Source organism: Salvia splendens, chromosome 21 (assembly GCF_004379255.2).
Source record: "Salvia splendens isolate huo1 chromosome 21, SspV2, whole genome shotgun sequence".
NCBI lineage: Eukaryota > Viridiplantae > Streptophyta > Magnoliopsida > Lamiales > Lamiaceae > Salvia > Salvia splendens.
Window position 1 is genome coordinate 24647382 of NC_056052.1, and position 27885 is coordinate 24675266.

Genomic DNA, 27885 nt, shown 5'->3' on the forward strand with positions numbered 1-27885 from the left:
ATATAGAAAATACTACTTAACTTTTTTAAAAAAATTTGAATGGTGAAAACCTAATAGTGTTGGCCAAAGTCGAAATTTCAGTCGGCATAAAGTAATGATTAATCTACTAATTTGTTAGTGGCTTAAAACAATTCATCAAACAAGAAAATCAGTCCATGCCCATTCGAATTGAGAATCTAATACGGGCCATGTTGATAATTTAATTTGTAAATCAAATAGAAAATAAAATCATGAAAAATCTATTTAGCCAAACAAAATTCTCCAGGACACTGCATCCATCCATGAAAACTAATTTTAATACTACTAGTAAATAGTAGTATGAATTTTAATACTGATATGAATTTTAATACTAGTAAATAATACTGTTTTGATACAAAAATAGTAAGTATGAAAGATATGAAAAAATTATTAAAAACTAATTTTGATAAATGTTCTAAACTGAAAAAATACTACACAGTAAATATTTTTTGAAAATGAAACACCAAATAAAATCATGAAAATCTCTTTATCCATACGATCTAATACATGTCTCGTAGTGATAGATTTAATATAGCATTTGTGAGAGGAAAAAGAAAGGGAGAAAAAAAACCTTTACTGTTTATATATATACAGCAATATTCAGTTTGCAACATTCTATAATAAATTAAATATGTAGTGCGTTTGGTTCATCAGATTCAATCTCACAATTCAATCTTAGATAAATAATTATTGAATAATTAGTCATAGCTAATCCATATAATTAAAATGATCTCAAAACTTAATTATAAATTGTATTTTGGTAGTATTATTTATCTATCAGATCACCATATACGAGTGTGTATATATATATATATATATATATAAATGTCATTGAAAGTGAAAAATGGAAAAAAGGGGAGCAAAATAAATTAGCAAAAACACGAGAAAACAAAACACTCTTCGCATCATATTTTGCGCGATAATTCTCTTCAGGCTTCTGTCACTGGTTTGTGATAATTGAATCTTTGAAAATCCAGTGATTTTGCATCCTCGAATGTAAAGTTGAAGTTTTGCAACCTCAATTTGCAGAAAATACCGAACTTTTTTAAGCCAATCAGCTAAGCTTTGAAAATCCAGTAAGTTCAAAGCATTGAATGTCGAGTTGAAGTTTGGAATCTCGCTCTCTGCAGAAAACACAGAATTTTTACTTCAATCACCGAAGATAAGCGTCGAAAATCCAGTAATTTCACAGCCTTGAATGATAAGTTGAAGTTTCGTACCTTGTTTGCAGAAAATACAGATTGCTTGAATTCAATCAGCGAACATAAGCGTGCAGGGGGAAAGGATGAAGAGTAATGAAGCAAAGGTACAAATACTCTCCACTCTTTGTTTGCATTTTTTTTTCTAATATATATATTTTTTAAATTGTTCATCATACCATCTTTATACTAATTTCAGTGTTTAACTGTTGAATCCATATTAGTCCTGCTAAAATTGAACTATATAGAGAAAAATCAAAGCTTGTTTATTGATGTTATATAGAATTTTGATGAATGCTTACTTGCTTGTATTTCTACAATTCAATTGTGTTAGATGTCGAGGATGGAAGACATACTAAACCTACCGGTTCAAGATCCTCCTTATTCCGAGTTTTCTGCAGCTCATTTCAATTGGTTTAAAGTCGAAGGTGGTCGACAAGGTGGTGATGATATTGCACTGATTCCCTTTTCTAGAGTGGATGATTTTGTGAAAGGTGAATCCAGCAATGCAGACTGCCCTGCTAGCTTTCGTGTCGAATCAAGAAGGAAGAGACCCGAGGGGAGTCTTAGCAGACCAAGAGTCGATGGCTATCTTGAGTATACATTGTATGTAACTCCTTGTAAGTAGTATTACTTAATTTGAAGATGGCACCCTTGAAGTAGCATTGCAAATCACATTAGAGATTGTAGAGGTACTGACTATTTCTGTGTCTAGGTACTGGTGTTCTTATGGTCCTGAAGACTACAGGGATTCTGAACCTCATATAGGTGAAAACTCGAGCATCAAACCTGCTTCGGGTAAGGGAAGTAGGCCAGGGAGAAGGCACATGATGCGGGGATGTCTTTGTCACTTCACTGTTAAACGTTTATACACCCGGCCTCTACTTGCTCTCATCATATACAATCAGAGAAATCATGTGGATAAAACAGGAGCTCCCTGCCATGGGATACTTGATCAAGAATCTGTGGGAACTAGAGCTATGTATGCTCCTCGAATATCAGAGGAACTTCGTCAAAAGGTGATGGCCATGCTTCATGTTGGAGTATCCTTGGATACAATAGTCCAGCATCACATGGAAGAGGTGCAGAGGCATGGGGGTCCCCATATCCGTGATGATTTCCTGGCACGCAATGATGTCCGTAACATGGAAAGGCTTATACGCAATGCCTGCCATGAGTTGCATTCCAATGTTGAATGCAGTGTGAAGATGTGGGTACAACGCCACCATAAGCATGTGTTTTACTTCGAGGAGAGTTCTGGTTCTGAAACTTTTGTATTAGGATTACAGTCCGATTGGCAGCTGCAGCAGATGCTTCGCTATGGACATAGTGGATCCATAGCTTTTCATACTGCATCTGGATCTAAGAGACTTAAGGTTCTTTATGATTTTTTACTTTCCTTGTTTATTAGAGTGTCACCCCAAGTAGTTCTAAATTGGACCTTTATAAAATTTTCTTAGAATTACTATCATTTAAAAGCAAATACACGATTCTTCAAGTTCTGTCGATTTACCATGTGAAAACATTAATATTGGGTATGAACTTGTAAGGTATACCTCAATTTTCCATTGGATACAAATAGGGGGCGGATAATGTTTTGCTATTCAACATTGTTTTCTTTTTGTGTAGAATTGATATTATGTTTTGCCTGCACTTTGATATATGGAGTATTCAACATTGTTTTCTTTTTGTGTAGAATTGCTATTATGTTTTGCCTGCACTTTGATATTTGGAGTACTCAACATTGTTTTCTTTTTTTTGTGTTTTGGGGTTTATTCTTTGGTTTCCTCGTATAATTGGGTGTTTGTGTATCTTATTTACATATCATTTGTTAGGTAGACAAAAACTTCAAACAGTGAGATAGAAATTAAGAATACGCTTGCATATGCTATTAGATTCAGTACTTATTTTGGTACCTTAATGATGAAAGCATTATCTTGAGTTTTTCAAATTAGAGTTTTTGTTAATTTGCCTCATTCTTTTGACTTTTACCATATCTTTGGACTTGTACAGGATACTTTATGCTCTCTACTGGCATTCGATTCGTCACATAATGCAGTTCCAGTTGCCTGGATTATTACTTCCTCTTCTCATGGTAATAATAATACGCACAAATGGATGCTGTCCCTCGTTGAGAGACTACGTGGCAAGGACACAAGATGGAGACCCCATGCAATTATAGTGGATGATCCCTCTTTTCAGCTCTCGGTTATTCGGTATGTGGTGAATATGGAATTGTTATGCCATTCTCTTGTAGAAGTTGAAGTAGTATCATCCATCATCTAACTCTGCAATTTATTCTCTCAGTGAAGCTTTCCAATGTCGAATTCTATTATGCCTCTGGCATGTTCGTCGTGGTTGGCTTAAAAGCCTATTAAAACACTGTCACAATTTTGATGCTCAAAGAGAGATGTTTAAGCACCTAGGCAGGATATTGTATAGCGCAGGGAATGTGTCGAGCACTGCAGTTGCGGTTGAAGAGTTCCTGCAAATATATGTTGATCAGTCTGAATTTGTAGAGTATTTCAGAAGTAAATGGCTGCCAAAATTAGGTACAGTTTGTCTTAACTGTTAGATGAGGATACTTGTTCCTTGCTCTTAATCATGGAATGCAGACTTTAATATGATAATGTTATGTTGCAGATTTATGGTTCAATTGTGTCGGGACTCTCCCAGTGGCAGGGCTAGAGCATTATGCTTCAATAGAATCCTATCACCTGCGATTAAAATCGAGGGTCCTCTCTTTGTTGGTGGAAAAGTCACACAGAATTGATTTGTTGATTCATGCGTTGACAACCCAATTTCACTCCTTCTACTGGTTCGACACATATATAGTGGAGACGGGGTATTTTGAAAATCTAAGGGATAGATTCAGTTTAACCAACCCATGGTATCAGGCAGAGCATATCTCGGATATGGATGTCCTGCTGGATGAGGAAAATCTCCAGTTTGCAAAAGTTGTTTCTCAGGCAGATAGTAGCATGGCTTATACGTTATGGAATCCTGGTTCTGAGTTCGGGTTGTGTGATTGCTCCTGGTCAATGGTGGGTAATATGTGTAAACACACAATCAAGGTGGCAATTTACTGCCGTAGTCGGCAGATTGCGAGGCCATTATTGTCTGCTCAAGTTTATATGGAAACCTTGCTTAGCCTGCTACAGAACCTTCCAGATGACCCTCTAGTTCTTGGACATGCAATTTCACTCGTGAATCGCATGAAACAAGACATCAAAAACATGGAGGATTTGTCGAATTGTGGGTTGTTACAGCCAGTGTCTTCAGGGACAAACTCCATATTGGCAGAAAATATTCAGCCTTTGCCACGGATCAATTGATCTGGATTACTTATGCAGGTCTTGCTTCCAAGTTCCAATTCCATAAATTTTGGCTGAAACTGAAGCGTAAAATGTGTGACCCCCCTTTTGGTAGATTCTAGCTTTTAAATGGTATCTTAATTAAACCTTGGTCTTTTAGATGTGTATGCCTACTAGCTGTAATTGGTCATAATAGCCTGATCATAAATTTTCACCGTGTGTTTTCTCTATGCTTCACATTGATAATTAGGAACTACTATTATAAACCAAAACTCAACATAATGATTCATATGAATGTTGATTTTTAGTTTTGCATGTGAAATAAAATGGCTGGAGAAGATAATGACTCTGAAGATAATGTTGATAATTAGGAACTACTATTATTCAAAGGTAGAAGCTCGTAACTTTACATTATTCCTTGAACAAATGAAAAAACCTTTTTTTTTTACCTTTTTCATCATCTTCTATAAGTTCCCTGATCAGCTTTTGCACAATGAGATACTGGAACCTTGTGTTTGAATTGTATCTAACACTGTTTCATACTTCACTTGATGAGCAGGAACGATCTGAAGATTGAATCTCATTGTCTCAGGGATAAATAGAAACACAAGTTGTTCTAGTGGTGGTGGGATAGCTTCTTAACAAGAAAGTGAATGTGTGGAGTCTGAAAATGGAGGTAATCAAGGTTTCGGTGGTGGATTTGATGGTTGTTGACACGGACACAATGGTGTTGTAGAGTTTGGAGCAGGAGGTGAGGCTGGGCTAGGAGGGATGTCAGGCTGAACTTGTGGTGGTGATGATGGTTGTGGTGGTGGCACGGGCTGTGGCTTGGTAGGTGGAGGAGGAGAAACGGAGGGCTGAGGAGCTGGAGATGGAGATGGCTCAGCAGGGGTTGGAGACATTAGGGGTGGTTGTGGGGGCGGGAAAGACAGCACCTTTGGTGGTGGTTCTGGGTCAGAATGATTACATTTGTAGCTGCTACAATCAACCGTCCGAGCCAAGAACCTTTGACACTCCAATGCAGATCTTTGGTTTGGCCTGTCTTTTAAACAATTCATTCCATCATCAAACTTGTGCAGTTTTGGGCATGAAGAAGACTCATTGGAGAAGAAATTGAAGCCGTATGCAAAGTTCACCAAATTCGGAAGTTCACATAACCGATCACCAATCTTTCCAGACATCATGTTGTGTGCCAGATTCAGCTGTTCTAAGCTGTTCATTTCCCCGATACTATTAGGTAATGAACCTACGATCTTATTTTCGCTCAAATCTAACACTGTCAAGTTCTTCAGCTTAGAGATTTCACTTGGGAAACACGATGATATACCAGTGTTTATGAGAATCAGTTCGTTCAATGTTTCTCCCATCTCACCTAAACCTGCAGGAACACATCCGCCGAAATTGTTGTTGGCCAGGACGATGACAGAGACGCGTGACTTGCCGATGTTGTCAGGTAAGGCAGAGGAAAATCTGTTGTTGTTGACAAATATAGCATCAAGATCTATCTCAAAGAGTTTCCTTGGGAGCTCGCCCTCGAATTCGTTGAAACGAATGTCTAGGTATCTCAGGCTTGGTAGCTGGAGCAAAACCTGAGGAAACTTGCCTGCAAAACGATTGTTGCTGAGATCCAGCTCGTAGAGGCGCTTCATGTTGACAAAACCTTTGGGAATCGCCCCACAAAATCTATTCGAGTTTATGTGAACCATAGCAAGATCATACAGCAGGCCCAGCTCATTGGGGAGGCTCCCCGCGATGTCTCCGTGGTTGAGATCAATGCCCGCAACCGTGAGCTCGTGTGGAAACTCAGGCGTGGGCCAACAGAACACACCGGTGTAGTTACATACGTCTTTTCCGACCCAGTTGGCAGTGATGTTCTTTGGATCAGACATCATGGCTTCTCTCCAAGCTTGTAATGCAATGTAGCCATTCCGCAACCTAGGGTTCTCAATCTCGACCCCGGGCTCAACTGCTAGAGATTCTCCCTCGTAGGACTGGAGCCTCCTCTGGTGGTGAGGATCATCGTTTGCTGCAATGGGGGCATGATATTCGGTGGAGACGTTGGGGAGGAGAAAGATGGTGCAGAGAAACAAGATTTTCGAGGCGTGAAAACGACGAAAATGGTAAGTATCTCCCTTCATTGTGTTGTGATTGTTCAGTTATGAGTTTTGGAGCTGCATTGAGTGGGGCTTTGATGTAGATCTGCTGTTGTGAATAACTGAGATGGAGCATGAATTTTGATTGCTCTGTTGCTAACAAGTTAGTTTAGATGAGATTTTCTTGCCTTTTGTTACTCTCTGTTTGCCTTTTGCTGTAATGTCCACCACATATATATTTGCATAATGGATTTCACATGCTATAGGGAGTATGTTTTTATTAGGGCACCCACAGTAGGGCGGACTCGGGCGGCCTATCGTCCGCCACTATGGGTGCGCGGACGATGGACGATGCGTCGTCCTCGTCCGACAGATTGTCCGCAGAGGAAGCGCGGACGATAGGGCATCGTCCGCCCACTGTGGGCGACGCGGACGATGCAACGCGTTTTTGTTTTTTTATTTTTAAAATTCGAAAAATTCATTTATATAAATACCCCCTACCCCACCTTCATTTGTAACATTTTCATTCGCATTTTCACTCTCAATTTACACTAGAAAATGGATTCCGTTGATTACTCAAGTCCCAATAGTCCGATGTTTGGAGGTGGTGCACGTTGGCCGGGTACACAACCTGACGAATATTGGTCGTACGATCCCGATTTCAGTACGGATTCGTACGGTCCACATACGACGACTTCAAGCATTTCAATGTCTGGGCGCTATTGAAGGACAAGCATAGTTCCAAGGCGAGATTCTGCACACCGGTGTGACAAAGAGGACGAAGACCACCGACACTGGCGGTTATACGAGCAGCGAAAGCGGAGCATATCCGGTGGACCTCAACCGGACGTACACGGAGGATGAGAGTTCCGGCACACCGATGTCCTCTCGGTGTCCCGTAGGCGTCAAGGCTGCGAAGAACAAGGGGAAGGCGAAGGTGACATCCTCCTCGCAAGTCGTGGCCGCCCCCCCCATCGCCGATCCCGACCCCGACCCCTCGGCACTTGCCTACGCGGAGTTGGCAACGGCCTCGATGGCGCGGACGTTGTTGGACACGCATAACGCTCTCATGAAGTGTACAGACCCGGCCATAGCCGAATACCTCCAGGGGTTGATTGATGAGCTGCGCCGGAAGTTTGGGCTTTTGTAGAGTAGTCAACTTTTTTTATATTTCTAACTCGTGTAATTTTTTTTAATCAATGTAGTATTTGCCGTTTTTTAGTTAATCGTTGTGTTTTTTAATTAGTTTGCATTTATATATTTGAAAACATTTAAACTAATTAACAAAACAATAGTAAAACCTATAGGGCGCCTCTTAGGGCGCCCCACTGCAGGTGAAAGGGTAGGAGGATAAAATGCCGACGTGGCGGTGCATAAGGCGAGCTTTAGGGCGCGCCTTAGGGCGCCCCACTGCTGATGCCCTTAGGGAATGTTTCAGTACTTGGTCATTGAGCGCCTGCAAAATAACATTCAGTTTGTATATTTTTCCTCGCATCATAGAAATTGGTTATATATGTAATTATATTCATTAGTTTAGCAATTTAGATTTAAATTTTAACAAGTTTTTTCTCTCAACACCGGCCCAACCGGGGTCCTGAATTTTTCTGAAACTCGATCCCAAAATCCAAAAAACCCGAACCTGATCCGGAAATTGTACCAGGTATCTGACACCCGATATATCGGATATCAGGTACCCAATACTCGATGTCCTATCGGACATCGGACACCTGATATATCAGGCATCATGTACCCAATACTCGATATTCTGATGGACAGACCTAATTGTCTGCTGAATTGCAGTACCGTTGACATGAATTTGCGTTGTAAAATACTCTGATTATTCATTTGCTATTTTGTGCAAATCACACTATTTCCATGCAAAGCAAGTTTGAGCGTGTTGAATAAATTTCTACGTTTAAATCGTTTATAATATTATACTCATGTCAAAATTATAATATTATGAGATAATTGAAAAACCTGTCAAAATTGTGATATAAGTAGTCGTTTTAAAAAATTGCAGGATTATAAAAAATTAATCAAATCATTATATTTTTTTCTAACATTTTGCCCAATTTTATGTTATCGCATGAAACTTCGAATGATTAAAAATGGAATGATGGTAAGAATAATATAGAATTAACCTAATATCGAGAAATTGTTGGCCAACACAATGTTACGAAAATAAAAAAGACAAACTTAATTTTCGTTGAGAATGAAAACTAGCTCATTTGTTACATATACAGTATATACTTGTGAACATTTGTTTCTTTGTCGTTTTTTATACAATTTTTTTTTTCTTTTATCCATACTAGCATTCACAACACTCATCATTTTTCTTGTCACATACTACTAATTCACAATACATTCTATCAAATAAAATACAGTATATTTCCAGCAATACGTATGAAAACTAATGTACGTACATTATTTAATTTTTATGAGAAAATGTAATACTCTCTATTCGACTCCATGTACAAAGCCACAGCACATTATTCTTATTAAAACTTGTAAGATAAGCTGATCTCAATACATTATTATCTCCTCCAAAAAAATTAATACTGGCACGCGCCTACAGGGGCAGTAATGTAAATTCACACAGAGCTGTCACAATCGCCCAACTGACTTCCCCGGGTCGGCTGTCGCCTCTTAGAGTATCCACATCGGCGAGCACAAGCTCGTCCGTCCGTCCGTGCCAGCGGCGCGGATGAGCTGTCCGCCGCTGCGCTCTTGCCGCTGGCACGGCGCTGCTCGATGCATCGAGCACGTCCGTGCCAGCGAGCAGGCGACGTGGCAGCTTTCTATTGCCGTTGGCAATTTATTTATTTTTTTAAAAAAATCGGATTTTAATTAAAAAATTCGATTAAAAATAAAATATATATATTTTCCCACTTCCCAAAAAATTATATTCATTTTCTACCCACTTTTAATTTATTTTTCAAATTTCCACCCCAAAAATACACATTTTCATCTATAAATACCCCCACTTTCACACCAAAAATTCACACCACATTACACAATTCTTATCTAAATTCTCTCATTTTCATTCTCAATTCTCAATCTTTCTTTCACTCTTAATCTTACAACAAAACAATGTCCGGCCACGACGATCACCCCCGGGCTCCCACGGTTGGAACCCCGATTGGTTCGGTTCACAACCGTTTCCTAGTCCGGAAACGGAATATTCGGTCCCTCCTCAAACCTAAGGTTCGGAAGTTCCGGGTGGCTACCGGCCTTACCCGATCAACGACCAAGATGCACCCGAGCTAGAGCGAGGTCGAGCGACCCCTCCCAAACTCCGACTCCTCCTACTCGCGGTGTCCGCACACCGTACACTTCGGCGGAGATGGAGCAACTGTTCAAAGCATTCTTGTCAATCTCCGAAGATCCTGAGGTTGGCACGAACCAATCCGACGATCATTATTGGTGGCGCATCTGTCGCCGGTACAATGAAAACCGGCCGGCTGGAACAATCGAGCGCAACGAGAGTATAGTGCGCAACGCCATATACAGAGCCAAAGAAGAAATCCAAAAGTTCCAGAGGTATTACCTCCAGGAAGAGCAGTCGGCGGGGAAGCGGTCGCATCCGAAGTATAGGGGAGGCGTAACATCCTCCTCTAGCGGCTCCTCCAAACGGTCAAGGTCGGTATCACTATCCGACGCCAGCTCCGAAGACGTGGCTAGCTAACTTGCCGGAGCTAACTTGGGTAGCCCCGACGCCGGCCCGAGCGGTTCCCAACGCCGACCGCAAGGAATGAAGAAGGCGGCCGCCAACCGCCGTCGCGCCACGACTCCATCCGCCCCCGAACCGGCTCCCGCTCCCTATGTGCCACCTCAACCCCCCACCAACTCGTTGTGGGAGGTTTTGGCCCAACTCAATTTGGCCGATAGGTCAAATATGACCCCCCGAGCAACTTTGATCGCATGTGGCGATGATACGGGGTCTCCAAAGAACGTTGGGGGTATTGCCGGATGATGACTAGTCTTCCCTGAGGGCATTTTTACGCTTAAATTATGTAATTTTTATTTTTTAGGAGTTTAATTATGTAATTTTTATTTTTTAGGATTTTAATTATGTAATTTTTATTTTTTAGTATTTTAATTATACAATTTTTATTTTTAGGAATTTAATTATGTAATTTTTAATTTTTTTATAATTTGTAATATTATTCTTGGTATTTTTAATATATTTTAATTTTGTGGAAATGTTTTTATTTAAATTGAATAATGGAATGATGTGACCTTGTGCTTGTACTTGCGAAAGAGCATGAATATGAGTGTTGTGCTCTTGGCTAAGAGCAGGTAGAAAAAGTGGAGTCGGGCCCACATCGGTGCTCGATTGGTAAGAGCACGGATGTGGATGCTGTTATGCCCATAATTCAGATATTGACACCTCCGATGTGAAAATCACAACGCAACTTTTTTCTCCCTCTCTCTCTTTTCCGATTCGTGCTCTCAAAATTGTCGACTTTGTTAAGCTACTTCCTCATACACGAAAGAAGCTTGCTGTGATCCGCGTATTAATATCTGCATTGTCTAATTTTTGCTTGTATTTCTGCTCCAGTCTCTGATCTCTGTGTGTAGGCTGCTGGAGATTTTGGCGGGAGGAATTCATTGCCGCCAAGGAGTATCGGTTTCTAAAGTTCGTTTCCTGAATGTGTTAATGCTGATTTCGTTTTTCCGTTTGTTTGATTTTGGTTCCGTTCATATTTTTATCGTGTTCTTAATTTTTGGTAGCCTCGTCCTCGTGCAGTAACTTGTCGCATTTTGCGATGCCTTTTTTGCGCTCACTTTTGTTCTTTTTTTTTTCTATCGTAGTGAATTCGCTGTCAGAAATATTGCTCGATTGTTCGTGAGAATTTTTTTAAATATTTAAATGAGTGATATTATTCTCAGTGCACTTTTTTATATATATGCGACGATGGGGATGAGAATCTAAGCCTTAGCCGTTTGATTAAGATGAACCAGTGTTAGATGTCAACAGCTCAACTAAATCACTGTTTCAGCGCTAAATTGAAGTTATAAATACTTATTTATCGCTTAGTTTGCGACAGCGATAAGTTTAATGTGGAAAATGACGTCCGTATTAGCTGCTTGCAGATCTCGGACACTATGTTTTGAATAATTTGAGGCTATCTGAATGGGGGAACCTTTTTTGCTGGCTGCAACTTTTTCGGAGGTCTTATTTATATTTGGTTGTTTTCTTGTCAAGGAGTGAAGTTGGAAAGTGCTTTTTCTAGGTTTCACCTAGCAACTCTCTCCGTGGACACTTTGTCCACTTCTCACCTTTTGGACTGAATTAATGTTAACACACTAGTGGTTGTCATTCTTTATGGGAATTTTGTGCTCCATCCAAATCCAAACAACTTGATTCCAAATAGTGTTCCTCGCATTATAGTGATATGTCTGTGTGGATAAGAGACAGGGTGACTCAACTTCTAGACAGGTGATATATGCTATTCTTTTCTTTAGTTGGGTTGTTTCTGCCCAGATTCTAGTGCCGCTTGCTCTGATAGTTCGGTAAGAATGTCACTATGAGAATATATTAGGATTTATTTGGAATGGTTAAGAGAATATTTTGGCTAGAAATTTGGTTTGGGAGAAGATGATGCATATGAAATGCATAAATTTCTCAAATTTCGTGCCAACAGTGCTATGGCTTTCAGAATGTACTTAATCTTTTCACACTGCTGCACATATAGATTGAGCCCCTGTATTTGGACGTCAAGAATCAAATTCCATGCAATAGTTATCATAGGCAGCTATAAAGCTTTGAAGTTCGTGAGTGCTTGATTTGTTTGTTACCTTTCTTGTATGCTTGCTTACTTGGATGAATCGCTCATTTAGGTTTTTATGAATGGAGCCTTTAACCTTGGATTTATTGTTACTTGTGATGTACCATTCCATACAGTATCTGTTTGAGTCGAGAAACGATGTAGTTTCTATGCCATGCGGGCACACCATACATCGAACATGCTTGGAACAAATGCAGGATTACTATCGGTGAGTGATCAATATCGAAGTGTGTGGCTAATTTCTTCTTTGTTTCATACACAATGTAAACTGACATAATTCCGTGACAGGTACGCTTGCCCCATCTGTTCGAAGTCAGTTCGCAAAATGTCGAAAGTGTGGGAGAAGTATGACCTGGAGATTGCAGCTACTCCTATGCTGCCATATTACGAAGATAAGATGGTCTCCAACTCCCTCCCTCTTGCACACACAGACACAGTCAAGCTACACATTCAACTTTAATAAGCAAGTGCGAGAAGCTACACACGCCCACACACATTCAAGCTTGAGCTTGAAGCATCAAGCATGCATAATATGAATGATGGTCCTTCAACTACTGGTTTGGATTCTTTGCAATGACTGTGGAAGTAACTCTGAAGTGAAATATCACGTTGTCGGCCAGAAATGCCACGACTGCAAATCTTACAACACCCGGCAAACAAGAGGCCTTGGCAGAGATAGATATGCTGTTTGCTTCATTCAGTCACATATGGGGTTTGTTTCCTTAATCTACCTTCTACACACCAATCCTAATATTCTTGTTGTTTGCTCAGCTCATCTTGTAGCTGGATGCTGAGTGCATAATGTGTTTGTGTCTATCTTCCTTACTATTCCTCCCATCTCAATAAACGTGTTTTTCAGTAGTATCTCAATAAATGTGTTCATGAATTTTTTGGTTTTGGATGGCAATGTTCTAGGTAAATCTTGTTTTTTTGCAAACCATATGGGATAATATTGTTGACGCAACTCAGATTTGTGATAAAAAAAAAAAAAAAAAAAAAAGGTTTTCATATTGTACCACTAGGCCACTGTTGTTGAGTGTTGAATCAGTTTTTGCAATTCTAACGCCTACGCACTAAAAAATTGGAGGATAACAATGAATTTTAGGTAAATTAACGACTGAATATGAATTAAAAATGCATAAATAAAATAGATATATTTATTCGATCGTTAAATTACTGATCATTTATTCGCTTAGAAAAATGTCACAGGCTTTCCTTTTTCTTTTTCAAAACATGCCACGTTTCCATTTCCCCTTTCCGTTAGATATTGTCACGCTTTCCTTTTTTTTCAAAAAATCTCAGGTTTCTATTTCAGAAAAAGTAAATCAACACCAATATATTTACACAGTATTTACTTTTTATGGACATACGAAACTACGAAAGATTATACAACTAAATGAGTATTTACATTTGCTTGTTCTCTTTCTTAATTAACGGAGTACTTACATTACCTTTTTCCTTTTATTTCTTAACATCTTCAAAACACTCTTTTAAACTTAATATACTAGTATACATTAGCAACTAAATATATAAAATCATAACTATTTTTTTTAGTTTATTCCAATATAGTGAGTTATTCTCTTTATGACAAAATTCAGCACACCTAATGCCTTATTTTATTTTAATTATTTATTTTATTTTAATTATTTATTTTATTTTTTTCTTGACTTATTTATTTAATCTCCCATATTTTTTAACAACGCAGTTATAAATGGGACGAATGAAATACTATGAACTCAACAAGAATGATACTCATGTGATATGTCAATGAATAACAACTTAATTGATTAGATATTTCTCTTCTAACTAATAAATAATATGTTCGAATCATTATAAGAATATATGGAAACCATTATTGATAATAATCTTTTAAAAAGTAAGAATGATACTCTCACTGTCGTGCATATTGCTCACATAACAATTTTGGATGACAATTATATATTCCTACCGACCGCCCCTACTCCCCCTCAAAAAGTTATTTTGTTGTGTTTTGTTTGTCTATCAAGATTAGACTGGTATGGTAATATTTTTTTATTCTCTCATATTTTACCAATTTTAAATAAGAGTTTGTGAATCAAGGTTTAATTTTAGTGGATGGAAGAAGTATTTTTAAAAGAGTGATGTTAAATGGCCATAATGTGGCCGGCCATAAAGAGTTAATTTAGTCCATTTACATATATAAAAAAATAGAATTACCGATATAAACTTATATGTGTGTGAATGGACTTGTGAGTTGATACTTATCTTTGAATTCCATTACGTAAAACACATTAATATCACGAATTACTGTATACGTTGAGCAACAATCAAGAAATGAGAGTAGTAATAAGTTGAGTAAAAACTACGAAAGAGCAACACTAACATGTTGAGCAATATATAATGAAAATGATATAAAAGTAAAATCAAGTAGTATTAAATCAAAAATTTTAAAAAAACATCAATTTTTTTGTTATTTAATTAATTTATGGCTGGCCATAATGTGGCCGTATAGCATTATTCTTTTTAAAATAAGATAATGGAATGAGACAAACGACCCGAACCTTGGATCCTTGTGTCACGAGCCTAAATTCGGTAATTCGCCCACCATCCGTCTCAGAATCGCGCCAGCCAAAGACAATGTTCCCCCAAAATTGAAGGGCTAAAACTGTCATTTCAGCACCCTTTGCACTGCTCCACTACCCAAATTTCCGTTTCCCTCTCCACTCGCACACTCTTTGCTCGCTGCAGATTTCTTCAATTCCCAATCCTTCACACACGATCATCCGCCACTACTCTGTGTGTATGTATATACCATGGTCACCTGAAGCAGGAATCCGAAGGCTCCGGTATCTCCACCGCGGCGGCGACGACGACTCCTCGGTAGTATTAAATTATCGTTTCATTTTATATTTTTTTGCGATTTCTATATCTGCAATTCGCGTTGATTTGTTGCTGATTTCTGGAAAATAATGTTTGTTGTGTTAATGCAGCTTTTGCGGTGACCGATTCCTGCGATTCGCGTTCGATTGATCGGAGAGACTGCTTCAGGTATTTCTGCATGCTTGTTTTGTTTGTGTGGTTGCATGTCTGGGTTCTTGTTTTGATCATTGTTCGTCTTGTCGGTTACTTGTTTGTTTTCCCGTTTTTCATTGTTACTGTGTTGCGGTTGCTGTTAGGACTTAGGAGTCACCAATTTTTTCATTTTTTTTAGCTTTTGCAATTTTTGCCCTAAATTTATGTTCTAAAGTTGGTATATGTTGTTCTGTGGACGCGTGTTTTGATAGATGGAACACTATTTTTGTACATCTGTTGTTCAAGTGATCCCTTAATTGTTTTTAGCAAACCTAGCAATTTCTTCTTTACTATTATTCCTTTTTGTGTGTGTCTGCTGTCTGGGGGTGCCAGTCTTAGTTTTACTGTGTCATTGTAAAAATTTCTATCTAAATTTTCAGGTTCGAACTTGACTTCTTGTAGCGATTGACCTCAGAGAATGGTTTCATTTACAAATGGTGGCTTATCTAATGAGGTCTCATATAAGCGGCCATTGGAGAATGGTTTTATGCCTAAATATAAGCCCAGAAAAGTATCTTCCATCCGTGATTTTCCGCCTGGGTGTGGGCCCAATGCAGTGCCAGTGAATTCGAGATCAGAAGAAAGTTTTGCTGGTGAGGTGGCTGGGAGTAGAGAGGCTCCAGGTGCCGCAAGCAGTAGCATAGACGTACGCCTGGCCATGATGTTTGATAAATTAATCGAAAAGGCAAATGAGAATGTGGGAAATGGGGAAATAACGATAATACACGGCCTCACAGATGAAGTTCAGGAAGCGATGCTAGAACCAGATCTTGTTGGAGTTGACATTGTGAAGAACATAGATACTCTTGATCATTCTGGATCTCAACTAGTGGTGGAAGAGTTAAAGGAGGATCATGGTGTAGCTTCATTTCAGAACTCTAGTGTTGAGGTGGATAAGTCCTTGGGTGGTCCTTGGGAATTTTCTGCCATTTGTGGTAGTATTCAGCCAGAGATTTCCATTATGCACAAAGACAAATACCATCCTAGAAGAGTATCTGCTGTTCTCGATTTCCCTCTACAATGTGGCATATATGTTTCTTCATTGATTGAGGAAGAAAAGAGGATGGCTACCCCAGAATTGATGCCAGAACCAATTATGCTGACCGATGTCTCAGAGATGGAGATAACAAGTGAGATGCTCAGGACCTTTGATGAATGTCTTGATGGGCTTCACAATGTTCGTGTTGAAATTGAAGAAAGCGAAACATTGGATGCTAACGCGGGAAGAGGATTGCTAGGAGAAATGACAGTGGCCACAGCAGAAGGGGGCGTGATGGAATTTGAAGAGTACAGCAGAGATTTAGAGCATGACATCACTGAAACAAATGGAGCGTGCACAGGATCATATACTATGTCTAAGGCGTTGGTGAATATCAGGATTGAGGATGCCAGAGCTTCAGTTGGGAAAGAAATTGCCACTTTTTCACCAGATAGAAATGATAAAGGTATTCCTCCACATAGTGATTTTAGCTCCAGGAATGACTTAAACAGGGAGCTTGTACATGGTCTGATGGCTGCACCACTTGGCTCATGGAGGAAATCAAAAGCTGCTATAAGCAGCCCAGATGGCTCAAAGGATGATGTTGATAGGGAGGTTCTCCATGGTGTAAGGGCTGCACCTAATTGTCCATGGAAGAAGGAGACAACAATAACTAACTCACATGGAGGGACAAGTGGAGCAAAAAAGAGGAAGCATATTTTGTTTTGGCGACAGAAGGGCAAGGCTGTTGCCAGAAAAAGTAAACCTGAAACTAAATCTCCGGGCTTGTCTTCTAAGAAGAAGAAAAAGGTTCATATGCTCAATGATATAATTAACGGGCCTGGTTCTTTGACGCTTGAAGATGATGGTGCTCATGATGGAGATTCTGCTACAACTTTTCCTTCCAGCCGCAACCTAAAAGAATATGAAATAAGCTTCCCTCGCTTTGGCCCTCGCTTTGGTCCCAAGAGTTCTTCTCGTGGTGATGACCGTAACAGAGTGAGAGAAACTCTTCGGTTGTTCAATGCTACTTGTAGAAAGCTCTTGCAACTAGAAGAAGAAGAAGAAGCGAACCTGACTGAAGGAGAGGAAGGAAGATCAAAGCAGCAGAGCCGAAAAGGCAAAAATAGGATTGATCTAAAGGCTGCAAAGGCGCTCAAGTGGAAGAAAAAATATGTAAATACAACTAAGAGGATTGGAACAGTTCCGGGTGTTGAAGTGGGCGACGAATTTCAATACAGAGTGGAGCTTGCTGTTGTTGGCATTCACTTCCCATTCCAGTCTGGTATAGATAGTATGAAGGTTAATGAACTTCTACTTGCTACCAGTATAGTTACTTCCGGTGTTTATAACGATGATGTGGAGAATGCTGATGTTTTAAGATACAGTGGGCAAGGTGGAAATGTCGTTGGTAACAGTAAGTCTAAACAGCCTGAGGATCAGAAGCTCAAAGGGGGGAATTTGGCTTTAAAGAATTGTATTGATACAAAGACACCAGTGCGGGTTGTTCGCGGTTGGAGAGAAATGAAATATGTTGACCCTCTGGATTCCAAGCCTAAATTGGTCACTACTTATGTTTATGATGGCCTATACACTGTGACAGATTGCTTTACAGAAAAAGGGTCACATGGTAAGAAGGTTTTTATGTTTGATCTGAGGAGGAACCCTGGCCAGCCTGATCTTGCTTGGAAAGAATTGAAGAAGTCGAGTAAGTGCAAGACCTGCCTAGGAGTGTGTGTCGCTGACATTTCTTATGGAAAAGAGCGCATTCCTATTTGCGCGGTGAATACTATAGACAATGGAAAACCGCCTCCATTCAACTACATCTCAAAGATGATGTACCCTGATTGGTACCGTCCAGTCCCCCCAGAAGGTTGCAATTGTGTCGGGCGATGTTCTGCCATGGAAAAATGTGCATGTGCAGATAGAAATGGGGGCGCAATCCCATACAATCATAATGGCGCTCTAGTTGAAACTAAGACTCTAGTATACGAGTGTGGTCCTCATTGTAAATGCCCCCCTTCCTGCTACAATAGGGCCACACAACGCGGCATCAAGTTTCAGCTCGAGATCTTCAAGACTAAGTGCAGAGGCTGGGGTGTGAGGGCCCTGACTTCTATACCTTCCGGAAGCTTCATATGTGAGTACGCAGGAGAACTTCTTGAAGATAAAGAAGCTGAGGAAAGAATTGGCAATGATGAGTATCTCTTTGACATCGGCCAGAATCTTCAAGATTCTTCCCCCACCAATTCTGATGACGATGAAACAGTTGCTGAGGTTAAAGGAGGAGGTTTCACAGTTGATGCATTGACATATGGGAATGTTGGGAGGTTCATTAATCACAGCTGTGCACCCAACCTTTGGGGGCAAAATGTGATTTATGACAATAAAGACAAGAGAATGCCCCATGTGATGCTTTTCGCGATGGAGAACATTCCGCCTCTCCAGGAGCTCACCTATTGTTACAACTACTCTCTGGGTCAGATCCGCGACTCTGAGGGAAACGTCAAGGTGAAGAACTGTTACTGCGGTGCTGCAGGGTGTACCGGCAGGTTATACTAAGGTGTTTGGGATTATGCTATTCATGCCTATATCTTTCTTCGATTTCTGTGTTGCTAACATGTATTTGTGGCTCCAAGCTTATGTGCTTGGCTACGATACCTGACTTGTAGGATGTACATTCTCAGAGGATCGAAGGACTTGGCAGCATGAATTTCTCTGTAAGCATTGTACATTTTGATGCATAGTTTTGGTCTCAAATGCCTTGCTTAAGGTTTGATGATTAGCACCTGTTTTTAAGCATTTTGCTTGAAGAGTTTAAGTCTTGCGTACAATTCATGACTGAAAATATGCATAAATCTTGGGTTTCTCTCGGTTTTTGTTTTATTTTCATTCTTAGATGATTTTGTCACTTTTGCAACACTAGCTCTGAACATATTGTGTTGAAAATACATGCATACTTATGTATTTCTTATATTCATATATGTATGTCAGTGTGTGCTGAAACAATAAAAAATGAGTTGGTGGGTCAAAATAGACATATACACATCCCCGTCCACGATTTAAAGTTCAACTTTGACCCAGTGAAGATTTTAAGAAATGTGAATAAAAGTTGAGGAAAAAGGTAGTGGAATACGAGTTTTACTTTTATAATGATTTAGTAGAGTATGTGGTTCATTTGTCCCAAAAGAAAAAAAAAAGTTCTCTGTAAATGCTAGTACTACATTAAAGCGTGGATATTTTGAAATGACCAAATATGACATTATTTTGTGGACACTGTATTAGCCAATTCATCAAAGTAGTTGCTCATTTATTTCCCTGCCCACGCCTTCCTATATTACACGCAACTTATATCCATGAGATAGAATTCCCACTGCATGATTAAATTATACTCCATTAATTGCTCGAATTAATTCTAGGAGACTACCAAATACCAAAATTGTGCAACTTGAGGGGCAAGAAGGTAAATTATGATAATTCGAGTCAAGTTCCTGGTCAAGAATACAATAATAGTAACGTGTAATAATGTTGAAGAGTTAAGAGTAGTACCAACCTTATTTACATCATTTAAACAAGTCGTTTTCTTTCATGTGATGCATCGTAAATTTGATCCCCATCTCCTAGTCTAGTAAATTGTATTGCTAACAGTAATACAGGAGACCGAAATCATGTTTGAGAAGAATTGTTTGGATTGATGATGGTGAAACACAAAGATAAAATATTGTTGGAGATAAGAGTTGTTATAGAATTTTACTTTTGTTCGATCCGACTTTTAAAAAATACATAAAGGGAGTGAGTGAACAAAATTAGTAAACATACTCTACTAGTGTTATAAATAAATATAATTGGATTGAAATAGTGGAATGCAAAACCCTTACCGAAATTTAGTTTTAAACATCAAATTTTTAAATCTTTTGCGGAAAAAACATCTCAACTATCTTGGAACTTGGAACTGAAGAGGTACGGTAAATAATTCCATCTAAAATCCATGACATACAAGAAAATGATTTTTTTTTAATAAGAAATAATTCATAGTACTATATTTATTTTTAAATCTATATAACATTAGCAGTTAACTCCACCCAAAATTCCAAATTACGTCATCGGTTGCTAGCCGAAAGTGATAACTGCAGAAGAGTTCACAAATTCAATTAAAAAAAACATCACAGTTTGTAAAATTCAAAATTTATGGTCAGAAAAGCCATTTATATGGATTCAAAATTCATCAGGCAGGTGATAAAATTGGGGGAGCCACACAGGGCTACTACCCTTTACAACATCACCAAAATACAGCTTTTCTTCTCCTATTACAGAAAATTTCCAAGTCCAAAAACAGCTTCTTGCACAACTACTATCACCATGAGAGATGAAACAAGATCCAGCACGAGGCCACACGCGCTCGATGATCATCCAAGGCCGCAAACAAATACAGAAACAGCTCTAAGTGACCGATACGGACGAGAGCACCTGCGCTACAGTTTAATCATTCATGGCCACAGTGTTTCCACATGAACAAGCTGCTGCTAGAGGAGGTTTTCGGACGAGTGGTTGTTGGTTTCCTCCACCCTCTCATCGATCTCCATCTCCTGTGAGCGGCAAGCTGAGCTGCAAAATGCCTTCTCGCCTCTGCACAAAAGTCATCACACGGTTCATCAAAATCATGCAATGCAGATATAACCAACAAGAAACACAAACATGGTAAGGAATGTTGAGGCTGGCTAACCTATACATGAAGATATCTTCACCATCCAACCTCTTCTTGCAAGAAAAACAGAATTTCAAGAAATCCTCTGATGGATAGGGAGGAAGAAATTCTTCGCTGTTCTTCAAAAAATCATTGTGACATCCTAAAATGCAGTCACCAAAGATATGTGTAACCTTAGGGTTGGAGCCATGAGTTCTAACACAGGTATAATCCTCAGACAGCTCAATCTCACTCGCGGGAATGGAACTAATAAAACTATTTCCCAGTGGAGCAGCCTGACTCAGCCTCTCCCCACTTAGGTTGCCTAATTTAGGGCTCACGCCAGCCCCTCCAGACTCCGAACGAACAGAGTTCTCAGCACCAAAGCTGCCGGACCCAAGCTTGGACTTGAGGTTTCTGAAATCTGTCAGGTGAGATCCATACCTTCCAGAATCCACTGAACGAGCACGGATGCTTCCAGAAGCCTCCTCGTGCTTGAACGGGACCTCCCCAATCTCAAACACAACATCAGAATCGCACTTCCGAGCATTGGCTGGCTTAGCGAAAATAGCAACTTCTTTAGGCAGTGACTTAGGTGCCTCCAAAGAACTACAAAAAGTTGGACTTCTAACGCTCATCTGTCGCCCGAAAAGAATATTCTTATTATCAGATGACCGAGCAACACTCTGATTAAGCTCATGGTCGAGGGAATCTATAATGCTTAGACCTACTTTGGTACAGTCCCAGCTCTTGTGGTGGCCCTCGTTCTGTGCTCTTAGACACCTAAAGGGATTGCCTAAACTCGAAAAAATCCTAAAATCTAAAGTCGATGTGGGGCTTCTTACTGCCTCAGAATCTGAGCTCTTAGCATTGAATCCCACAAACAAGCCAGGAACCTTCAAAAGGGAGGTATCTTTATGCCTCTGATTTGATCCATCAGAGGGAAAATACGACTCCGATGTAGAATCAACTAATGTGTTATTCATGTTTTGAACTTTTTGCTGTGATCTAGTTCTCTTCCTCAGCAATTTTGTAAAACAAAATTAGACCTCCCAAATGCACCAAATGACCAACTCCCTGTATCCACATTTCAAGAATCCATCTCAAATTAGTCCATTCTCGAATGAATAAATAAACGCAGGATTGAACCAAGATACAACAGGAAATTATAATATGATAATCAAAAGCTGCATTGTAGAATCAACCCAACAAACAAATAATAATGGCAAAAAGACAACAACCCTAACTCAGTTTAAATTACCAATCAATCGGCACAATTGTTTAAAATCAAAACTAAAAAAATAAAGGAATTTAAATAGACTTTAGCTCAAGATAATGGATATTTCCAGAATCAAATAGAACAATGATGTATTGATTTGAATTAAAAATAATCAAAAGTTCACCTAGAAAATACTAAGTCAGACAATTAGTGAGAAATAATTGAGAAAAAGAGAAAGAGTCAACTTGATACTCAGATACAGTAATGAGGAGTCAAAGAAAGAAAATGAATCCAAATGTTGGTAGCAAAAAGGAAAAAAAAAGTGCATTAACATTTTTTACTCATCTCAACACACCTAACATTAATCTACATCTAAAAACCTCGTGATCAATTCGCCTCGGAAAAGGAATTATTGTGGCTGTAGATGTTGAATTCGACACAACCAAACTCAGAAATCCATTGATTCAGCCCAGTAAACTGCCCTAATTAAAGCAATGAACTAGAAGAAAACAATCTAGAGATAATTACTTGATGACTTTCTCAACAAAGATACAATCAACAACAACCATTTTTTTTGTATATATTAATGCAGACTGAAAAAATTAGAAGTGATCAAAACAATAGAATGGGAAAAAATCCCACCTTGTCGCGAAACTGAGAGAAATTAGATTTGGTGAGATGGAGAAAAAACCCCAATGCAGTGAAGGATAAATGGAGACCCTTCTCCTGTCTTTATCCTTCTTGTGTGTGTGTTGTGAACCTTGCACAGTACTCACTCTCTCTCTCTCTCATCAAAATCAAATATCAAAAATCAATGAGCTTCTCTTGTACTCTTTCTCGACACTATTTCTATCTCTCTCTTTTTTCTCTCACGTGTTATTTTGCACGAACCAATAATACATTCTATAGTAATGAAGGCGTTTCTTTTCGTCACAGAAATTAAGAAAAATTATGGTAGGTGACTTAAGTAAGGGAGGGGATCTCCTTACTTAACTATGGTGGGAACACAGCAGTGTTGTTGTGCCAAAAAACGACGTAGTTTAGTTCATTTGCTACAGTAAATTTTTAATTAAGCTTTCAATTCTCTTATCAAATATAGCTTCAACATAAGCAACACTAAATAACGATTCGTTAGCATTGACATATTCATTAAAATTTAAAGATTATTTATTTTACTAATTACAATTTCATAATCTTACATTCAGTTGAATGCTCATTATAATTTTACGTATTCAACTATTAATACCATGACAAATTATGTAATATTTATATATTAATTATAGTTGATCTTATCTTGGGAGTAATCAATTCTAGTTATAATTTATTTTAACTAAATATTTATCAAATTCAGAAAGTCATTTTATATTTAAAAGTCACAATCACTATTACGCTAAAAATTAATTTTAAAAAATAATTGAAACTCCCTTTGCATTGTTCTTTAAATTATTTTTAATGTAATTTAGTATTTAATTTTGAGATAAAAAATTAAGAGATAATTATTAATTAAATCATAATTTTTATTGACTTATTATTAATTTCATAAATTGAAATATAAAATCATAACTTTTAAATTTTTCTTGATTGTCTCACATTTCTCAAAATAGAAACTAATATGACAAAATCAAATATAATAAAACAAAAATCGGACATTTTCTTTTGATAAAACGATGTCATTATATTTGGAGTGTTAATTAAAATATGATGATATATAAAAAATGACGTGGTTTTATTGCTGTATCATATTTTAAATTTTATCATATTAGTTTCAATTTTAACCATCATGTGAAAATTGAGAAAAATGAAATGTTATGTTCGAGTTTCAAAGTTATGGAATCAGCCAAAATTAAGCAAACAATTATGATTTAATAACAACTACCCTAAATTTAAATAAAAATTGAGTTTTCAAAATTAATAAATTTTTAGCCAAAAATAAATTAGAATTGAAATTGAAACTTCCTGTTGCAATAAATAAGCTCTTAGTTATGATTTTAAATAATAATCTATTGATATTACATTAATTTATAATAATAGTATTAGTTAAAATAATTTCAAATGATAAAATTTTAATTACTAAAAAAGTATTACTTATTCAACAAAGTGGAGTAGTATTATTATAGTATATAAGTAAATTCACTATTCAATAAATTATTAAATAATTTCATTAGTGGCGGCGTGGAGTGTGGACGGTAGAGTAGTGCAATTGACTTGAATTACTAAGTCTACGATTGAAAACTTAATTGAAAAAAAAATTCTGTAGCAAAAAACTAAACTACGACGTTTTTTGGGCACAGCCGTCCCTGCTGTGTTCCCACCATAGCAGGGGATCCATTCCCGTTAAGTAAGGATAATGAAGTGAAAAATGAAAAAGGTAGAGAGATGAAAAGAGAAAAAAAGTAAGAGAGAGTAAAGTAGATATGGAAAAATGTGTTGATTTTTATTAAAAAAATGAAATGACTCTATTACTATGGAACATATCAAAATGGAAAAATGACTCTATTATTATAAAATGGAGTGAGTATTTATTAATGTTTAATTAGTATATATGGAGTATATTATATATATGATGACATTTCCAACCATATTATACCAAGTTCTAGTACTACTAATACTCAATTCAATGTGTGTTTCACTGTGTTGCATATTATTCTTTATATATCTCTAGCGATATAGTAGTGCTAATGTATGATATGTACCTTTTTTAGAATATTATAATTAGATACAGGATCTTGATAATAGTAATATCTTAAAATATCAGTAGTTATAATTAAATTTTTAAACAATCATAAAGCTAAAAATCTGTAACTCGACATATGATTTTTCCTTTTTTAAAATGTTAGGTAGCGAAAACTGTGTTAATTACACGTATGTTGAGATTTAGCCAATTTAATGATTATTACGTGTCTCCTATTCACAGCTAATCAACTCGTATTAATGCCTCTTACATTTTAATGTAGAAAAAAAAAACCGACGCTGCCTTTATTATTATTATTATTATTATTATTTTTATTTTTATTATTATTATTATTATTATTATTATTATTATTATTATTTCAAACCATCTAATCACATTTGCGTTGGGTTGAAGTGTAGAATGAGCGACATTCGAAATATTACGATAAAATTAAATAGTACTACTAACAGTTTATCATAAAAATGTCATTGTTTTGAATGCCATGCATCTCATGAGATAGCTAAAATCAACAAAATCAAACACAACTCGTAGAATTGTTGTTGAAATGCTAGTATTATATAAGTATTTAGTCTGCTATTAAATGTCTTATTTTTTACTTTTTCAATTATCTATTAATAAATATCTCATTTCACTTTTATTCTACATTATACATTTCACTAACTTATTATACTTATGTACTATTATAAAATTAATTATATAGGAGTAAGATTTACATTCTATTGATTTTTTTTATATTTTATCATAAAATCAAATAATTTTTAAAAATCTTATCAAAATTGGGGTATTTATTGGCAACGTATTCGTCAAATTTACACGTACGTCATATTTAGGTGAAAAACAATAATTGAAGCTTTATTTTAGGCGGAGTATATTATAGTACAATGTTTGTATTTTAATATATTCATTCTCTGTAAAGGGAGTCAGAGTTTTTATTAGTATTTTATTTTTGTGTGTGTGTTTCACTTTAAGGGGTGATGATTCATCGCAAGACGACAAAAACTAGGTCCCGTTTTCTGTATATTGCAGTATTTTTTTTTATTCTATCTTGCCGCTTTAACCCTTTTAAACAATGCTTTTTCTTTTCTTAAAGTCCACCTCAACGTCATCTACTCCAAGAATTTTATTTTTTATTTTTATTTTATTTTATTTTATTTTATTTTATTTTATTTTTCTAACCTTTTACTTTAATAGAAACTCATTTATTTAATTACCTGTGGGGCAGGGAATATCTAAAAGAAAAATTAATAGACAGCTAACAATATTAATAATTTTGTCCAGAAAAAGACGTGTACGCCATATCTATTTTTATTCCAATAAATTTGTTATCATCTTAAATTTAAGGGGGCACACGTGAAATTTAAATAGATATTTATTTCATTTTCTCCTTTTGGTTTTATTTTTTTAGGGTGATTTGTGTTATAAGAGTTGGGTAACAAGTGTTTTGAAGATTGGGAGGCAGTGGATCGCTTGGAACAGGGGCGGACGCAGAAATAAATACGAGTAGGGGCTAAATTTTCAAAATTTTATTTAAAAATAAATTTTCAAGTAATTTAGATTATCAATAGGGGCTTTTATAATATAATAGGTGTAAAATATGGATACATTTTGAAACTTTATAATAGAATTTTTTTTAAAAGATTCATTAGGGGCTAAAGCCCTACCCCATTTATATGTAGGTCCGCCCCTGGCTTGGAGAGATGCGTCCACGGCACCACCCGTTGCAGGTGGGTACGGGGCTGAGTCTAGTACCTCTGAGAGCATTAGCAGTGGTGCGGAATTCCCGGCGGAATTCCCCGCAAAATTCTAAAAAACACCTCCTGCCACGTCATACGTACCTCCCACTGCACTGCCACGTCATATGGAATTCTACACAGTGACGGAATTCCCCGCAGAAATTCCCACACTAAAAAAATTTACAAATTCACAAATTAAACAATTTCCGGAAGTAAGAAATTTACGGAATTAAATAGTCGACACAAATAGGGAAAAATATTCCATTAAAAAATACATTTCAATAATGTCCACCCCCACATCAAGTGATGTGAATGAAATGAAGTTCAACGGGATGTATATATAGGAACTGAAAAAAAAATATTTAATGCATTAAGCGGGATTCCGCGTGCGTCAACGCAATGACGGACGTCCGCACAGAATTCCCCGCGGAACTGTGAATTCCTTCGCGGAATTTCGTATCCGAGGAAGGGACGCACAATGGCGGACGTCCGCCACGGAATTCCCGCACGCCGGTGGGAATTCCGCGTGGACGTCCACCATTGCTGATGCTTTGAGGAGGTGTGAGAGTATGAGACACGGTTTGAGGAGGGTCTGATTACATATTGGAAGCGGTATGAATTAGCAAGACGTTTTTTTTAGAAAAAATAAAAATTATAGTTTAAATCACTTGTATTTTAATAAATTTTTAATGCAAAATTAAATTTTTTTAATAGTAGAAGTTAAAATTTTAATTATATAATTTATTATGTTTCATTATTGTATTTTTTAGAAAAAATAATTATGTAAGTTTTGGTATTTATAATTTTAAAACTCTATAATTCTTGATAAAGAAATTTTATTATTTATATTATTATATAATTTTATAAAATGAATAATAATAAAAAAGTAAAATAGAAATTTATTGGAAAGTATGGGTTACTCTTGCTCTAAGATACTCCTATTAAGAAAATATACTGTAAATTATTATTCAACAATTATAGAATGGTAGAGAAGTAGTTGGAAAGCAAAATTCATGAAGGTTTATTGTGTTTCTCAAATTTTCCCTTTAAAAAGAAATTTTAAAAATACAATAAGTTTAGAAATTATTAGTGAGGCTGTTATAACATATGG

At 37.2% G+C, this 27885-nt stretch overlaps 5 protein-coding genes across 12 annotated transcripts; 3 read left to right on the plus strand and 2 right to left on the minus strand.

Annotated features, from left to right (window-relative positions):
- The first annotated feature begins 865 nt into the window (after positions 1–865).
- On the plus strand, positions 866–5228 carry LOC121784609. 6 transcript variants are annotated; one of them, XM_042182786.1, is made up of 9 exons: positions 910–964; positions 1048–1094; positions 1250–1324; positions 1552–1823; positions 1933–2593; positions 3231–3433; positions 3525–3769; positions 3861–4570; positions 5091–5224. In XM_042182786.1, the coding sequence occupies exons 3-8, from the start codon at positions 1304–1306 to the stop codon at positions 4550–4552; spliced, it is 2094 nt and encodes a 697-aa protein (XP_042038720.1). In that variant the 5' UTR covers positions 910–964; positions 1048–1094; positions 1250–1303; the 3' UTR covers positions 4553–4570; positions 5091–5224. The 6 variants fall into 6 exon arrangements, 5 of the variants coding, with proteins under 5 accessions (XP_042038718.1, XP_042038719.1, XP_042038717.1 ...); XM_042182784.1 differs by having other exon boundaries at positions 866–964; positions 1048–1324; XM_042182785.1 differs by having other exon boundaries at positions 873–1094.
- On the minus strand, positions 5211–7173 carry LOC121784610 (leucine-rich repeat extensin-like protein 3). The gene has a single exon (XM_042182788.1). The coding sequence runs from the start codon at positions 6667–6669 to the stop codon at positions 5212–5214; it is 1458 nt and encodes a 485-aa protein (XP_042038722.1). The 5' UTR covers positions 6670–7173; the 3' UTR covers position 5211.
- Positions 7174–11045: 3872 nt separating this feature from the next.
- Positions 11046–13323, plus strand: LOC121784612. Of its 2 annotated transcripts, none has more exons than XR_006046738.1 (3): positions 11046–12141; positions 12533–12624; positions 12705–13323. XR_006046738.1 is itself a non-coding variant. In XM_042182789.1 (3 exons), exons 1-3 carry the CDS (start codon positions 12241–12243, stop codon positions 12874–12876), a joined length of 426 nt encoding a protein of 141 aa, XP_042038723.1. In that variant the 5' UTR covers positions 11046–12240; the 3' UTR covers positions 12877–13323. The 2 variants fall into 2 exon arrangements, 1 of the variants encoding a protein (XP_042038723.1); XM_042182789.1 differs by having other exon boundaries at positions 11046–12402.
- A 1746-nt stretch (positions 13324–15069) lies between these two features.
- Positions 15070–19315, plus strand: LOC121785100. 2 transcript variants are annotated; one of them, XM_042183454.1, is made up of 4 exons: positions 15070–15275; positions 15386–15443; positions 15848–19009; positions 19086–19315. In XM_042183454.1, the coding sequence occupies exon 3, from the start codon at positions 15886–15888 to the stop codon at positions 19006–19008; it is 3123 nt and encodes a 1040-aa protein (XP_042039388.1). In that variant the 5' UTR covers positions 15070–15275; positions 15386–15443; positions 15848–15885; the 3' UTR covers position 19009; positions 19086–19315. The 2 variants fall into 2 exon arrangements, with proteins under 2 accessions (XP_042039388.1, XP_042039387.1); XM_042183453.1 differs by having other exon boundaries at positions 15848–19315.
- Positions 19316–20615: 1300 nt separating this feature from the next.
- On the minus strand, positions 20616–23150 carry LOC121785475 (FCS-Like Zinc finger 10-like). Its single transcript, XM_042183919.1, has 3 exons — positions 22992–23150; positions 21170–22207; positions 20616–21072 (listed from the first exon to the last, which is right to left on the minus strand). Exons 2-3 carry the CDS (start codon positions 22114–22116, stop codon positions 20970–20972), a joined length of 1050 nt encoding a protein of 349 aa, XP_042039853.1. The 5' UTR covers positions 22117–22207; positions 22992–23150; the 3' UTR covers positions 20616–20969.
- Between the last annotated feature and the right edge of the window lie 4735 nt (positions 23151–27885).

What these genes read in the sequence shown, in the direction of transcription:
- LOC121784609 (XM_042182784.1), top strand. Translation starts at nt 1,304, where the DNA reads ATGAAGAGTAATGAAGCAAAG. An exon ending in CTGGATCTAAGAGACTTAAG is followed by an intron (nt 2,594 to 3,230) that starts GTTCTTTATGAT and finishes GGACTTGTACAG; the next exon opens with GATACTTTATGCTCTCTACT. An exon ending in TTTCAGCTCTCGGTTATTCG is followed by an intron (nt 3,434 to 3,524) that starts GTATGTGGTGAA and finishes TTATTCTCTCAG; the next exon opens with TGAAGCTTTCCAATGTCGAA.
- LOC121784610 (XM_042182788.1), bottom strand. Translation starts at nt 6,669, where the DNA reads ATGAAGGGAGATACTTACCATTTTCGTCGTTTTCACGCCTCGAAAATC.
- LOC121784612 (XM_042182789.1), top strand. Translation starts at nt 12,241, where the DNA reads ATGCATAAATTTCTCAAATTTCGTGCCAACAGTGCTATGGCTTTCAGA. An exon ending in GCTATAAAGCTTTGAAGTTC is followed by an intron (nt 12,403 to 12,532) that starts GTGAGTGCTTGA and finishes CATTCCATACAG; the next exon opens with TATCTGTTTGAGTCGAGAAA. An exon ending in CAAATGCAGGATTACTATCG is followed by an intron (nt 12,625 to 12,704) that starts GTGAGTGATCAA and finishes ATTCCGTGACAG; the next exon opens with GTACGCTTGCCCCATCTGTT.
- LOC121785100 (XM_042183453.1), top strand. Translation starts at nt 15,886, where the DNA reads ATGGTTTCATTTACAAATGGTGGCTTATCTAATGAGGTCTCATATAAG.
- LOC121785475 (XM_042183919.1), bottom strand. Translation starts at nt 22,116, where the DNA reads ATGAATAACACATTAGTTGATTCTACATCGGAGTCGTATTTTCCCTCT. An exon ending in GAAGATATCTTCATGTATAG is followed by an intron (nt 21,073 to 21,169) that starts GTTAGCCAGCCT and finishes ACTTTTGTGCAG; the next exon opens with AGGCGAGAAGGCATTTTGCA.